This window comes from Vipera ursinii, assembly GCF_947247035.1.
Source record: "Vipera ursinii genome assembly, chromosome: 1".
In the NCBI taxonomy this organism is placed as follows: domain Eukaryota; kingdom Metazoa; phylum Chordata; class Lepidosauria; order Squamata; family Viperidae; genus Vipera; species Vipera ursinii.
In genome coordinates this window covers 274,114,953-274,131,161 of record NC_139512.1, presented here as the reverse complement: position 1 = coordinate 274,131,161, position 16,209 = coordinate 274,114,953, and the positions used below count along the sequence as shown (strand labels likewise).

The following is a 16,209-nucleotide window of genomic DNA, read 5'->3' as shown; positions in this document are numbered from 1 at the left end:
CCCTCCCCACTTCTGTTTAATCTCAATATTAAAGACATGAGGGTGAGGGGGTCATATAGAAGCAAAGGTTCAGATATCATCAATATGATGAGGAGAACTAGTTATACACCCTGACAGGGCTGAACAGATATTAATGTTATTAATGTTCTAGATCAGGGGTCTTCAGACTTGTCCCTTTTATGACTTGTGGACTTCAACTCCCAGAATTCCATTTTCATTCCTGGAACCTGTTGGAGTGTGAATGGGAGGGAATAAACTCGGGCATAGCCCTAGCCAGATTGTGTCTTGGATACAAGGACTTTCTCCAAAGATTTTCAGAATTTATTTTTGATAAGAAAATAATCCTCTACAGGATTATAGTATACTGGTAAACGTTACAGCAGTCAAAACACAGCATGTGCTGGGATAACAATACATATTGTATGAAAGTTTCACTTCTGTCTGCTTTTCACAAGGGCTTTAAGATTGATGTAAACTGTAAGCAGTTAACCGTGGACTTCGTTAACCAATCCGTGCTACAGATTAGTAGCCAGGATGTGGAAAGTAAGCGTAGTGACAAGACGGATTTTGCCGAACAACTTGGAATGATGAACAGGCGGTGGCAGATTTTGCAGAGTCTGATAATGGAAAAGGTAACAAAATAAACGTGATATGTGTGAACATAGCTTATCTGAAAGAAAAGACAGCTATAAATTATATGTCCAGAAGAGAAATGATATGCCACCTGTATTAATAATGCCAAAAATACTGCTAGGAGTTGAGCTTCATTCAAGGGCATACTTACATGTTTAAATTTATTTTATAATAGCATGTTTATTTTAGTAAATACTACCATCTTTGAAAACAGTAACTATTATTTAAAACCAATATTTTTGTGGCTTAGTTAAAATATAACCTTGCTTGTCATGCTTTTATTTTTCCTTTTTCATTGTATTCTTCGCATCTCTTTCTTAGTTAGAAAATTACAAATACATTAAGCATTCACTTCCTGTTTCCCATAACAAACCTTTTGCTCAGATACAACAAGGTGGCAGTGATGGCATTTATTCTAACAATGGGTTAGTTGAAATACATTTCACAAAATGTGTAGAAATTTTGGTTTGCTCTAAGAAATTATACCGAAGAATTTAATTTCAGGATCATACTAAACTGCATAAAACACTGAAATAAAATCTAATCTTCAGATAGCTATAGTAGAGGAGGAGAGAGTAGCTCCTGGTTCCAGGAGGAAGTTAGATTGAATTCAGGCATTCCAGTATCAATCATTCCTATGAATTTGATTGATTGCTTTTACTGTACTCTTCAAAGTATGCAGCAGGTTTTGATTCACTTTCAAATTTATGATAAATACATTGTAAGAAAAGATGGATTAATACCGATGTATTTTTTCCAATTAACTTTATGAGTGTTTTAATTATCTGTCTGTCTGTCTATCTTTTAGATTCAGTTGTTGGAAGGCTTTCTTGAATCATGGACAGAGTATGAAAATAATATTCATAGTCTAAAAACATGGTTTGAAACTCAAGAGACAAAATTGAAGGAAAAACAGAGAATTGGAGATCAAGCTTCAGTTCAAAATGCCCTGAAAGACTGTCAGGTAGCAACAACTTTGTCATTAATTGTGAACCAAATCTGTTTTATAATTTTACTGAATAGAAGAGCAGAATATCACTGTAATGACATCTGGACAGATGTAAATCCCATTTAGTTGATAATATTAGTAATATAATTAGTAAGGTATGTTAAAATAAATGATATATAGATATTCCCAATTGGGTAGAACACTTTTATTTATTGGTAAATAAATTGGTAGAAGAGTTGAGGGTGTTTAAAGGACTTTGGTGAGATGATTGGTGCCTCTTTTCGTCTTTTTCTTTGTTCCTATAGGGTTTGTTTTCTCTGCCAATTCTGTTCCTTTGTTTGTGTTGTTTTTGTTTTTGTTTCATATTATTCTTTGTTTTAAAATATGTTTATAAATTTATAAAGCAGCCAGAGTCATTGAGAGTAAGATGGCATAGGAATCTAATCTGTTACATACAGAGCAATGTGAAATCATAGCTGCCGGTTATTTAGCCGGTTTTGACCTTCATACACATCAAGTTCTTCCCAAGAAACTAAGACATTGTCATGTATCAGCCTAGTATATATATGGACACAAGCAGTGTGGCCTTTTGTAATTGACAGATAGAAATTTTTATCAATGTGCAGATTTTCTAAGTGCCATTTAAGATTTTGTGATCTGGCACCAGTATGCCAATGGGACCATCATGGCCAATTTATGCCACAGTCTTTCAACTTCAGTTTTCAGATCTTTATGATCTTCCCCAAGTCTTTGTCTTCTGTTCTACTATCTCCTAAATAAACTATAGTACATCTATAATAGATATTTCTTATCGATAGTACAGTCCATTCTTTGTTGTACTGAATGTGAGAACCCTAATCACACGTTGTTAGTAATTTGTGATTTTACAAAAGCCTTATGCAGTTAAAGCACAATGTAACCATTTTTATTTCCTTCAGGAACTTGAAGATCAGTTAAAAACAAAAGAGATAGAACTTGAAAAAGTTGAACAGACTGGTTTTTCCTTAATACAAAACAAAAAAGAAGTCTGTGTTGCTGTTATGGATACCCTCCAGAAGCTAAATAATTCTTGGGCAAATTTGGACCACCAGGTAAGTAAGAAGAAATGCAAGAAAAAGTATCTTCCATAAATTGGGGTATTTCAAACCCCTGGTTTCAAGAAACAAGCTACACATATTCTGAATGACAGAAGTAAATATCACTTAATCAAGAACTGTTCCTCCATGTCCCTCTTCTTCCAACCCAGTCCAGATGTTGAAGTTTATTCAAAAGCTAGAAATGAAGAATTATTGATTCATTAAGAAAACCCATATGCTGTGCATCAAATACTTAATTATACACTAGATTCCTAAAAATTTTACTATCATATTTGTTTCCACTAATCATTGATTGATTGATTATGTGCCATTGTCATTTTCAATTCTGAATGACCACATAGGTAGATTTTCTCCGTGAGTGTATGTCCCTAACCTGTTCTTTCAAGTTTCCAATGGTGCGCTAATCACAGTTAATGTTAACTATGTTTGTTAATATGACATAGATGTTCAGATGACATGGAAACTTTCAGTTGACCTAAAATGGAAGTGAGAATTTCCGTGCAATTCAAGGAGAAGGAATAAGCATATCAGAGCCTACATGCTAAGCTTGTAAGCCGCCCTGAGTCTTCGGAGAAAGGCGGGATATAAATGGAATTAAAATAAATAAATAAATAAATTTGTTTTATGTTTTGTATCTAAACTGCAATAGAAGAGAATATGTGTAGCTCAGGGTTGAACTGTGGAGTCCTTGGTGCTCTCTGAGTTTGGTTTTTTGTTTGCAGACATTTCATTACTAGACAGGGATGCTGTGAGTTTGCTCCCTGTTTATATATAGTAGTTTGCCTTACCAGTGTTGAGGGAGTGGTTTTCTCTTTGATTAGGGCGTTGTAAAATTGATACCCATCTGCTCATATATCTACTAACTATTCACATAAACACTCCTCACACAAAAGACATTGCAGAAATTTGCGTCCCCAAAGTAGTACCCCATGTCTAGTCCTGTTTGGTTAAGTGAGTGGTGATGGCATATAAAATGTATGAATGAATGAATGATTTAATTAATTAATAAATATTACCATCTTTCTTGAAGTGATTTTTCTCTCTCTTCCTTCCCTGTTTCCATTTCAACTATTTCTTTCAATATTTGTACTTTCCTCCCATTTGCTTCTTTTCCTTCACTGCTGTTTTCTATGCAAGATGTAAGAAAATCTTGTCTTCTATTCACAGTTCATTTCTCTCTCTCTCTCTCTCTCTCTCTCTCTCTCTCTCTCTCTCTCTCTCTCTTTCTCTTTCTCTCTCTCTGAAGGAAGAAACTTCTTTCTTTCAAAGTAAAAATATTGATTTGATTATCTTTGGCAAACTAAGCAGCTGTACATAGCCTCTGAATTAGAATTAGGGAAGGGACAGAAAATAAATGCAATAATTACTGCATCCTTATTTAAATAGTCATTATTTGTTTAAAAAAAAGTTCTACTATAGACAAATAATGCCATAGTAAAATATGACATTTTTTTTCAATTTGAAATTACTTTAGTAAATACATTGGTATTTTTAATATTTATTGCATTTCTTGTTTCATTTTGGCCAGCTAGGTCAGCTGAAAACACTGTTACAATCAGTCCTTCATCAGTGGAGAATTTACAAAGGATCTTATGAAGAACTTAATAGCTACATAATGGAAGCAAGGTATTCTCTGTCTCGCTTTCATCTTCTTACTGGCTCTTTGGAAGCAGTGAAAGTCCAAGTAGATAATCTTCAGGTAAGCCATAAGAGCAAACACATTTATTACGTTAAGCAAGATCATGGAATTTTGCCAGAATGTTAAGAAAATAAACAATTGCCACCTTAAATGTAGTTATGAAATAAATTTAAAATTAGTCCAAGGCAACTCATACCAGTCTTTTTTCAATGATGCTTCAGGATTTCATCACTTCTTTGCTACCATGAATTTAGTGCCTGTTATAATAATTACCTGCCAATTGTGATTTTGAAAATGAGATTTTTTAAAAAAATTGCTATCTCTTACAATTTAAAAACCTAGGCACGCGGTGGCTCAGTGGGTTAGGACACTGAGCTTGTCGATCAGAAGGTCGGCAGTTTGGCGGATCAAATCCCGAGTGCCGCATAACAGAGTGAGCACCTGTTACTCGTCCCAGCTTCTGCCAACCTAGCAGTTCGAAAGCACGTAAAAATGCAAGTAGAAAAATAGGGACCACTACGGTGGGAAGGTAACAGCGTTCTGTGCGCCTTTGGCGTCTAGTCATGCCAGCCACATGACCATGGAGACGTCATCCTCGGACAAGCGCTGGCTCTTCGGCTTTGAAGCAGAGATGAGCACCGGCCCCTAGAGTTGGAAACAACTAGCACGCATGTGCGGGGGAAGCTTTACCTTCACCTTTACAATTTAAAAAAATCCTTCACATTTCGTTTTTGCTTGAATCTTGTTTTCCTTTGTTTAGAACTTGCTAGATGAATTGCAAAAGCAAGACCATCGCTTACAAAAATTTGGGTCAGTGACCAATGCACTATTGAAAGAATGCCATCCACCAGTTACAGAGGCCCTTAGTAATACTTTGAAGGAAATGAACTTAAGGTATGAAAATACTGTTGTTGTTTTAAGTAAAATCTACAATTTGTACTTACCAGCAGATTTTGAAATCTAGTGTAATGCAGATTCCCCCTTTGGCAAATATTTTCCAAATATGTAGTGATAAATTGAGAAAGCAGATAAAATAATTCTAGAAGCTAGAGTAAGACTAGAAGCTTTATATAGACTTTTTGTTGAAGGAAGAAGAAACTGAATAGATGGTTCATAGATTTGGGAATTAAAAAGTGTTCAAGTAAAAGAGGAAAGTTAAGATGGCAATTACTAGATGAAAAGAAGAGCAGAAGTCATTTCTATGTTTTCCTTTTCTCACTTTTTTCTTACTCATATATGAGAGAGAGAGAGAGAGAGAGAGATCTTCAAGATACATACATATCAAGAAATATACATATCTTGAAGAAGTAAAATCTAGAATTGTGTACATTTAGTCTGTTAACTCATTATGTAAAACACTTTGCTATTTCCAAATATGTTTTTAATGTTTCTTTAAAATCTCTTTAAAATCACATATAAAAATGCTTTTTATATGTGTTTCCTTTCTTTAATTTGGAATCCCTCTCTCCCTACCATGCAGCCAAATCTAGCTGCATTTTTGTTTCAGATAACATTGTAATAATAGCAAAGATTTTGGGTGTCCTTGGTGTAGTTTTGCTCTCCCAGAAACAATATAATAATAAAAATACTTAATTTTGGAAGAACAGATAGCATTATCTAACCAACCTCTACCAATCCTATCAAGCACCAAGCAAATTAAGCTTCCCTGTTGTTAAATGGAAGACTATTAGGAAGAGTAATTCAATTTCAGTATTTTCTGCTTTGTCTTCCAACCTCTTTAACTCTTTCTTCCAGATTCTCCTGACTGTAAATGTTTAATTCTTTTAGCCTTCTATTTTTTAAATTAAATATTAAAATCCTATATTTCCACAAAGTATATAGTACCTTTTCGGGATGGCATCTGTTGTAAGGCTACTTTATGCCATTTATTCAAAATGTTTTCCTCATCCACCATCCATTATTTGAAGGATGTTCATATCTTACGTTAACTTTTGCACTAGAATCCGTTCCTTTTATTTTCCAGATGGAATAATCTTCTAGAAGAAATTGCCGAGCAGTTGCATTCCAGTAAAAGTTTGCTTCAGCTCTGGCAGAAGTATAAAAATTATTACATGCAATGCTCTTCCACTGTCCAGCAGTATGAGGACCGAACAAATGAACTTTTGAAGGCTGAAATCAATAAGGACACTGTTGATGATGAAGTCACTGCTTGGATTCATGACTGCAATGTATGTTTAATAAGCCTTTGATGTAAACTGTTGTCCTGGGTAACACAGTCCTATAGTGAGATGTCAGCAAGCAAATAAGTATAATAAACTAGTACAGATTATTACAAATTAGAAAGACCCTGGTAGAGAAAAAAAATGTCTGTCTCTCCCTCTACTATTTGTCTTCCAAATCTTGCAAAGCAAGTTTATTTGCTTTTCCATATTTTTGATTAGGATTCCATTATTACATTTTTCTCCAGGCGGTAAGAAATAAAGGGCTATTTTTTTTTTGCCAACCAATAGATGCATGTGAGTTGAGTAGAGAATACAGTAAATCCAGTTAATTCGGGGGATGGTAACCATGCTGTTCCAACTCCAGAATCTTGGAAACTGTGGCTTTCTTCTGCGACCTGATAGTATCTAGTGACAAGCTGAACAATTTTGCTTCTTGGGGAACATTATTCTTAAGTGTAGTCTTTTCATCCTTTTGTTCTGTTTTGTTTGAGAGAGAGAGAGAGATTAAAGCAATATATCTTGAAAGGTGAGGTAACCTCTCCTCATGTGATTATTAAAACAGGGCTTTTCAACCAGTGGTACAGGTACTTGGGCACCTGACAGGTGGTACGTGACCATCCTAGAAAAGTGGTAGCGGGGGAGGGGAATGAGCTGAACCGGTGGCAGCACCACACAAGCCTGAGCGAGAGATGACTGGAGCTGCAGGGCTGTCAGAGCTCAGCGGAAGAGCCAGGATCAGCACCAGGCTCCAGCTGAAGCTCAGTGCCGATCCTTGCGCTTCTGCTGAGCCCAGAAGAAGCGCCAATCAGCTGGAATGTTATAGCATCTCCAGGGTCTTGTGATTTACATTCAGATGCTTGGCAACTGATTCACACTGATGACGCTCGCAGTGTCCCAGGGTCATGTGAAGTGACCAGAACCTGCTGCAACCACCCAGCAGAGGGGGGGAATAAAAACCAAACACCCCCCCCCACCCCAACCCCACTGCCAATCCTCAACAGAAATGCTCACAACAATGAAAACCTCGGACAGGAGGAAGAGCGCCGCCAGGCAGGCGGGCAGGTATCTTGCTCGGCTGTGGCTTGGGCGGCACTTTTTTCAGTGCCACTGTAACTTAGAACAGTCACTAAGTGAACTGTTGTAAGTTGAGGACTACCTGCACTTCATCACTTTTTTACTTTTTTTTTTGGTCATCAAATTTTTGACACCTTACTAGGCGCCTGGTGGTACTCGGATGTTGCCGTATTCTAAAAGTGGTACAATGGGTGAAAAGGTTGAAAAGCACTGTATTAAAACACTAGTTTTGTTAGATAGATTAAGCGGAAATAGAAAGAGACCATCCTAAAGTCACTCAGGGAACTCCACGTTTGGGTAGATATGTGAATCTGGGTCACTCAATAGAAATTGCACATTACATCTTACATATATACTCTAGAATACAGCACAGCCACAATTGTTTGTATCACATCACAAAAGTGGATTAAATCCTTTCACGTTTTTGTAAGAATTGGACATAATCATGCCAGGATGACATACTTGCGTTATGCCAAGTGCTTCTGTTCAAAATACATGCATCAAGACCTGGTATATATTTAGTAAAATGAACTTTAACATTACAGTTGCCGTCTTCAGTTTTACATTTGCTGTGATTTCCACAGGATCTACTTAAAGGCATGAAGACCATGCAAGATTCTCTATCTGTCCTGCACGAACTAGGGGAACAGCTGAAGCAGCAAGTGGATTCTTCTGCAGCAGCAGCTATCCAGTCTGGCCAACTCTTACTAAATCAGAATTTAGCTTCTTTAGAGCAGGGACTCAACAGGCAGCAGTCAATATTACAGGTAAGATAAATTTTCCTTAATTGAGCCTTGGTGGAGCAGTGGGCTAATGCCTCCTTAAGTAACACCAGCTGCCTGCAATTAGTGCAGGTTCGCATCCCACCAGGCTCAAGGTTGACTCAGCCTTCCATCCTTCTGAGGTAGGTAAAATGAGGACCCAGATTGTTGGGGTCAATAAGCTGACTTTGTAATAATGCCGCTTGGGGTTTGTGTGAAAGCCCTAATAAGCAGGCATATACATAGAACAGACATGTCAAACACAAGGCCCGGGGGCCGGATTCGGCCCGCGAAGTGGTTTCATGTGGCCCACGAAGCCATCCTGGAAACAGTGAGGGAACGGCCCCCACTGCCTTGGCCCTGGCCCAGAGACCCTCCTTCTGCCAGAGACCCTCAGATCTGTCCCACTCCTGCCCAGGCCCCCATAGGCACCCTTGATGCCAACGATGTAGAGCTGGCCACGCCCACCCAGTAGGCCATACGCACTCTAGCCACACCCACCCAGTAGGCCACGTCCACCCTGGCCATACCCACCCGGCCCCCTGAGGGCAACCGCCATGCTGATGTGGCCCCCAATGAAATTGAGTTTGACACCCCTGACATAGAATGAAGGCTATTGCTAAGCACATTGATTGTGCTTAGATTGTAAGCCGCCCTGAGTCTTCGGAGAAGGGCGGGATATAAATGGGATTAAAAAAAATGTCAAGGAAAATAGCCTCTTATTGTACTTGCAACTAGTCACATGTCTATAATTTATGTGCTGTCAGAATATCATACTTAGGGCATAATAACACAAGCAATCAGTTTGGGGAAAAGAACAGCTCTCCTCAAAAGAACTTCTTTATTCAGACGCTTACTGTATGGAGAAGTAGTGCAGGGAAAGCACCCCAGAGGGAGACCAGAGCTGCGATATAAGGATATCTGCAAGAGGGATCTAAAGGCCTTGGGAATTGGACATTAACAGCTGGGAAACCTTGACCTCTGATCGCTCAGCTTGGAAGCTAAAGACGCAGCATGGCCTTCTCCAATTTGAAGAGACACTTGTGCGGCAGGCTGAGGCAAAGAGGCAGTCCCGGAAACAGTGAAATCTGGGGGCTAGACAGGGGACAGATTGTACCTGCCCTCAGTGTGGAAGGGACTGCCACTCTCGAATTGGCTTTTTTAGCCACACCAGATGCTGCTTTAGGACCTCTTTCCAGAGCACGATACCATAGTCTCTCGAGACAAGGATGCCAATGAATGATGATGACTGTATTTGAGAACTATTATATACAGATTGACTTTTCTTGTTCTTCTGTCATTAAGTTGTGTCCGACTCTTCATGACCCCATGGACCACAGCATACCAGGCCCCCCTGTCCACTACTGTCTCCCTGAGTCTGCCCAAACCCACATCCACACTGTCTAACCATCTCATCCCCTTCTGTCATCCCCTCCCCCATTTGCCTTCACTCTTTCCCAGCACCAGGGTCTTTTCTGATGAATGCTCATTTGGTGGGCAAAATATTTGAGCTTCAGCTTCAGTATTTGTCTTTCCAAAGGACAGTCAGGATTGATTTCCTTTATACAGCCTCTTAGTTTAGCATTTCTTTACGCTCCTATATGAACACATTTGAGGTAGATATGTGAATCTGAGTCGCTCAATGGAAATTGCATATTATATCTTACATAGATACTCTAAAATACAACAGAGCCCCAATTATTTGTATCACATCACAAAGGGGAATTAAATCCTTTCAGGTTTTTGTAAGAATTGGACATAATCATGCTAGGATGACATACTTGCGTTTAAATCTTAGCATTTCACTTTTTTTTTCCTAAAGCAAACAACCTATAAATAAATGTTTTCATTCATTTGGCAACAGAGCTTTTGGTGTACAATTTGAATTATGACCTTAAACAGCATATGGGTACAACTTTACTTAAAATTGATTATTCCAGCTTCGTATCATTTAAACACCACTTTTTTAAAAAATTTAGAAATATAATGTTCCTCTTTTATATTGGATTTCATGCCATTCTGGCATGAAAAAATTACCTGCATTAATGAGTCTCCCCACTTTTAAACATTTAAGGCAGGAGTTCAAGATTACCAGACCTTTAATCACAGTCTGGCAGGACTGGAGCAGTGGACAAAGCAAGCGGGAGAGATGCTGAAAACGCAAGATCCAAGCCACTCATCGGACTCATCCCTCATTCGGAACAGAATGGAAGAGCTTAAAGTGAGTTTTTGAAAATGCTTTTTTTTAACTTTCAGAATGTAATTTATTTATTTATTATTTTATTTATTTTATTAATATTTCTATACCGCCCTTCTCCCAAAGGACTCAAGGCGGTTCACAGGGCAAGAATAAAATACAAAGTTACAAATATTAAAAGGAAATTAAATAATTGCCCGATTTTAAAACAATTAATATGCTACATTTATAAAACCCCAAAGATACAACAATAAAAATACAAGAATAAAAACCCCACCAATCCCCCATCAGGCCAGGCCGGCTTGTGCAAACAAAAACGTCTTCAGATCGTGGCGAAAGGAGCGAAGATCGGGCGCCATCCGGAGCTCTACCGGTAACTGATTCCATAGTTCCGGAGCGCCCACAGAGAAGGATCTCCCCCTGGGGGCCACCAATCGACATTCTCTGATCGGTGGCACCCTGAGGAGACCCTCTCTATGGGAACGCACAGGGCGCAGGGAGGTTGATGCCGGCAGCAGGTGTTCCCTGAGGTACTCTGGACCCCTGCCATGTAGGGCTTTAAACACCATTACTAGTACCTTGAGTCTCACCCGGAAGACAACTGGTAACCAATGCAGCTCACGGAGCAGAGGTGTAACATGGGAGTATTGGGAGACTCCCAACACAACTCTCGCGGCTGCATTCTGTACCAGTTGGAGCCTCCGGGTGGTCCTCAAGGGCAGCCCCATGTAGAGAGCGTTGCAGTAGTCTAGATGAGAGTTCACGAGCGCATGGGTGACCGTGCATAAATCATCCCGGCTTATTGTTATTGTGTACCTTTTTATTTATAAAAGCACGGGGGGGGGACCTGAATTGAAAGTGAGAACTACATATTTGAAAATAATCGAGAACGGTAGATTAAAAGAACGAATGAGATTAAGTAATCAGGTAAAATAGGTTCATATCAAGGAAGATAGAATAAAGTGTTCTTATGTATGTATATAAACAGCCATCGGCTATTTAACCTGTATGTACGTATTCTCATAGAATAACAGGTTCTGTTACAATGAGCGGTGCTGGGTTCCTCAACAGAGTGTTTCACAGATGTTTGCAGTGCTACTTTTCCCCCAGCAATTCCTAGTAATCATAACATCGAAGCCTTATTAGCACAGTTAAGAGCCCAAAACTTTTTTAGGGTGTATTCCAAGAAATAGCCTCACGTTTGTTGCACTGAACTCCTTGGAGAGAGATCAGATGTGTTATTAACCCAAATTTACATTAACATTCTGTCTCTGTAGGTGTAAATAATATCAGGTACTTTAATCAACCTTCTTAAAAGATTTTAAAGATTTTCTTTAAAAAAGAAAAGTTGTTATTTTTTTCTCCTAAACAGAACTTCACTTGTGAGTTACTGAGATTAATAGTTACAATATGGGTAACTGAATAAGCTGAAAATAAAATATATTTTATCATTGTAAGATAAAGCATCTAAAATTGTGCTCTAGTATAAAATAAATGTTTTGCAATAAGGTACTCAGATTACAAATAGGGCAATTAAAACTATTAAGAAACCTTGTTTCCTGTCACTTTATAGTGCCAGATGCTAAAATTCAGCAGCATGGCACCAGATTTGGATCGTCTAAATGAACTGGGGTATAGGTTGCCCCTGAATGATAAAGAAATCAAAAGGATGCAAAATCTGAATAGATGCTGGTCATTGATTTCTTCACAAACTACTGAAAGTTTCAGGTATGTCAGATATTTACAAAACAGTGTAACTTACACAGATTGGAGTTTTAGTAAAGCAGAGTTGTCAGACTAACGGTTCTAATCCTAATGTTCAGACTAATTTTAGAATTGCATAAGGTTCGGAAAGATATAAAAATTTACTTCATTCTGTTATATGCTTTCAAGCAAGAACTCTTTCTACTATGGCTCAAAAAAGCTCCAGAAGTAAAATTAAGAATATATTAAGTCTAATTTGCCAGAATTTTTTGAAAATCTAAATTAATCTACTCCACTGGCTGAAAGGTTGTTTGTGTGCACCTACTTTTCAAAAGCCAGTTGGCCTTCCCAAGGCAATTAGATGACACAAGCAAAACAAATTAGATATAAAATGTCAGAAAACTCGAACAAAAGACTAGTGTCCCTGGAAAAAAATTCGTTCAGGAGATAGATGCTGGGGTCTTATTTATAGAATCATCTCTTCAAGCAAGAAGCCAAAAGGATGTTTCATGATTCTTCAGATTCTGATCTCATTAAAATTGGTTGCTGCCTGTTTTCTTGGCCTTAATTGATACTCTTTGACCTATGGATCACTAATAATAAAAAATCATTGCCACAGAGGAAAATTACATGAAAACAGAATAAGTCGGTCAGGGTGTGAACATTATAGTGAGAGACAACGTTATGATGTATACTTTTTGCTTCACACATGCTGATTAGCTGCAGGAAACCCCATTTCTTGAGCTGTCAAATATTTTATCAGTTTATTTGATATGCATATGTGAGGAATGAAGAATGAGTGCCTTTGACCCAGGTTTTTCTTACAGTTCCTTTAAATCTACTTTCTCTTATGTGAAAAGAACTCCAGTGAAAAATAAACAGCCCTAACCTTTTCGATCTGCTCCTTCTAATTACATCACCATGTTCCTGCTGTGCCTTTAAACAAAGAAAAAAGAGAAAAGAAAAAGGGATCTTTGTCACAAATGGATTGTCTAGTCCAGGGGTGTCAAACTCACAATGTCACATGATGTGTTGCGACGTATCGTGACTTTTCTTCCACTGACAGCAATGGGGTGGGTGCGGTTTTGGCATGAGGCATCCGGCCCGTGAGCTGGCAGTTTGACACCCCCGGCCTGGTCTAGTCTGTACACTCTACTGTGGTTTCTTTTAAAAGATTTTACTGGAAAAACCACAGTTAGGTGCAAAGCCTAAGACACACAAACTGCACTGTGGCTTAACATAATGCATGAGCCTAAACAAAGGGAGAGAGAAAGAAAAAGCTGATAAAATTTAAGGTTTATAGAAGTAACAGATTAAAATGGGTGTTTGATTATTACTGTCTTTTTAATTTCTCCACAGAGAACTCTTAATAATCTATTATTAAAACAGAGTGTGCTTAGAAAAATAAAAGTGCTTCTGAACGCTTTTTCTTTAGGAATTAAAATTTTAAGTGAGACAAATAGGACCACTAACTTAAAGTTAAAGAAATTGGAATCCCCAAATGTTTGTGCTTATATCCAGTTTGTTTTCTTTATTTCCTTTTTCATCAACATATTTTTTAAAAATCCAAGATGAAGTCAGTAATGTTGTGTAGGTCAGATTTTATTTCTTTTTTTTTAAAAAAAAATCATAAGTTCATTTTTCAGACTGAGATGTACATTGAATCCCTCTTTATTCCCGCAGTAAGCTACAGTCCTTCATGCTGCAGCAACAAACTTTCCTAGAAAAATGTGAGACTTGGATGGAGTTCTTGGTTCAAACTGAGCAGAAACTGGCTGCAGAAATTTCAGGAAACTACCAGATTCTTTTAGAACAGCAGAGGGCACACGAGGCAAGTTATAATGACAGAATTTTTGAACTACAGTTATCAACTTCTGCATTTATTGTCAGTGAACTGGAACTGTACTAATAAGGATTGATTTGTTCAAACATATTTTGATCTCTGTTCATGATCACAGAGCATGACATATGGATTATATAGCAGATGGACAGACACCAACATCAGATGGTATAAAGCACATCTGTGGCTGTAGAGATGGCCTTTTTTGAGATCCATTAGTTGTGAGATCAAATGCAACACCAATAATAGTATTATTATTATTATTATTTATTGTATTTATATACCGCCCTTCTCCCGAGGGACTCAGGGCGGTGAACAGGGCACATATAAATAGAGAATACAAAAATTAAAAAGAATTAAATAATCGCCCAGATAAGAACAATAACAGTATAAAAACCCCATTAAAAACCCTAACATCCCCCATCAGGCCAGGCCAGTAGTAGGCTAGATATACAGGAAATAACCCTGTAAAACTCAGTATCTTGTTCAAAAGTAAAAAAATAATAATACTTCCCTCACCTGTAAAAAGGGGGAAAGTAAATTACTGCTTCAGTCTGGTATGAATGTAAACAATTAGAAGAGATTAATGGAGAGTCTCAGTCTGTAAAAGAGTTAGACTTAGCCCACAGTCACCGATTCATATATCAGGGCTAAGAGGCAGCTGTTCGTCCATGAAATTGATTTTATAATACAGGTAAAACTCGAAAAATTAGAATATTGTGCAAAAGTTCATTTATTTCAGTAATGCAACTTAAAAGGGGAAACTAATATATGAGATAGACTCATTACATGCAAAGCAAGATAGTTCAAGCTGATTTGTCATAATTGTGATGATTATGGTGTACAGCTCATGAAAACCGCAAATCCACAATCTCAGAAAATTAGAATATTGTGAAAAGGTGCAATATTCTAGGCTCAAAATGTCCCACTCTAATCAGCTAATTAAGCCATAACACCTGCAAAGGGTTTCTGAGCCTTTAAATGGTCTCTCAGTCTGGTTCAGTAGGAATCACAATCATGGGGAAGACTGCTGACCTGACAGTTGTGCAGTAAACCCTCATTGACACCCTCCATAAGGAGGGAACGCCTCAAAAGATAATTGCAAAAGAAGTTGGATGTTCCCCATGTGCTGTATCAAAGCACATTAATAGAAGGTTACGTGGAAGGGAAAAGTGTGAAAGAAAAAGGTGCACAAGCAGCAGGGATGACCGCAGCCTGGAGAGGATTGTCAGGAAAAGGCCATTCAAAAGTGTTGGGAACTTTCACAAGGAGTGGACTGAGGCTGGAGTCAGTGCATCAAGAACACCACACACATGGATCCTGGACATGGGCTTCAAATGTCGTATTCCTCTTGTCAAGCTGTTCCTGAACAACAAACAATGTCAGAAGCGTCTTACCTGGGCTAAAGAAAAACAGACCTGGTCTGTTGCTCAGTGGTCCAAAGTCCAACTTTGCATCTCATTTGGAAACCAAGGACCCAGAGTCTGGAGGAAGAATGGAGAGGCACACACTGCAAGATGCTTGAAGTCCAGTGTGAAGTTTCCACAGTCTGTGTTGATTTGGGGAGCCATGTCATCTGCTGGTGTTGGTCCACTGTGCTTCATTAAGTCCAGGGTCAACGCAGCCATCTACCAGGAGATTTTGGAGCACTTCATGCTTCCTTCCGCAGACGAGCTTTATGGGGATGCTGACTTCATTTTCCAGCAGGACTTGGCACCTGCTCACACTGCCAAAAGCACCAAAGCCTGGTTCAATGACCGTGGGATTACTGTGCTTGATTGGCCAGCAAACTCACCTGACCTGAACCCCATAGAGAATCTATGGGGCATTGCCAAGATGAGAGACATGAGACCGAACAATGCAGAAGAGCTGAAGGCTGCTATTGAAGCATCCTGGTTTTCCATAACACCTCAGCAGTGCCACAGGCTGCTAGCTTCTATGCCATGCCACATTGAGGCAGTAATTGCTGCAAAAGGGGCCCAAACCAAGTACTGAGTACATATGCATGCTTATACTTTTCAGAGGTCCAATATAGAACATGTACACTCTTTGTTTTATCGATTGCATGTAATATTCTAATTTTCTGAGATTGTGGATTTGGGGTTTTCATGAGCTGTACGCCATAATCATCA

At 38.5% G+C, this 16,209-nt stretch overlaps 1 protein-coding gene across 1 annotated transcript in view; it reads left to right on the top strand.

Moving 5' to 3' along the window:
- Positions 1 to 16,209, top strand: part of SYNE1 (spectrin repeat containing nuclear envelope protein 1) — a gene marked incomplete at its 5' end in the record, with an annotated part of 320,362 nt that overhangs the window by 232,583 nt on the left and 71,570 nt on the right. The window contains 10 exons of the mRNA XM_083348719.1: positions 456 to 632; positions 1,442 to 1,597; positions 2,521 to 2,673; positions 4,208 to 4,378; positions 5,079 to 5,212; positions 6,303 to 6,507; positions 8,160 to 8,342; positions 10,411 to 10,557; positions 12,107 to 12,261; positions 13,921 to 14,068. Of these exons, the coding sequence (XP_083204845.1) occupies positions 456 to 632; positions 1,442 to 1,597; positions 2,521 to 2,673; positions 4,208 to 4,378; positions 5,079 to 5,212; positions 6,303 to 6,507; positions 8,160 to 8,342; positions 10,411 to 10,557; positions 12,107 to 12,261; positions 13,921 to 14,068 (1,629 nt within the window). The remainder of the gene's footprint in view (positions 1 to 455; positions 633 to 1,441; positions 1,598 to 2,520; positions 2,674 to 4,207; positions 4,379 to 5,078; positions 5,213 to 6,302; positions 6,508 to 8,159; positions 8,343 to 10,410; positions 10,558 to 12,106; positions 12,262 to 13,920; positions 14,069 to 16,209) is intronic.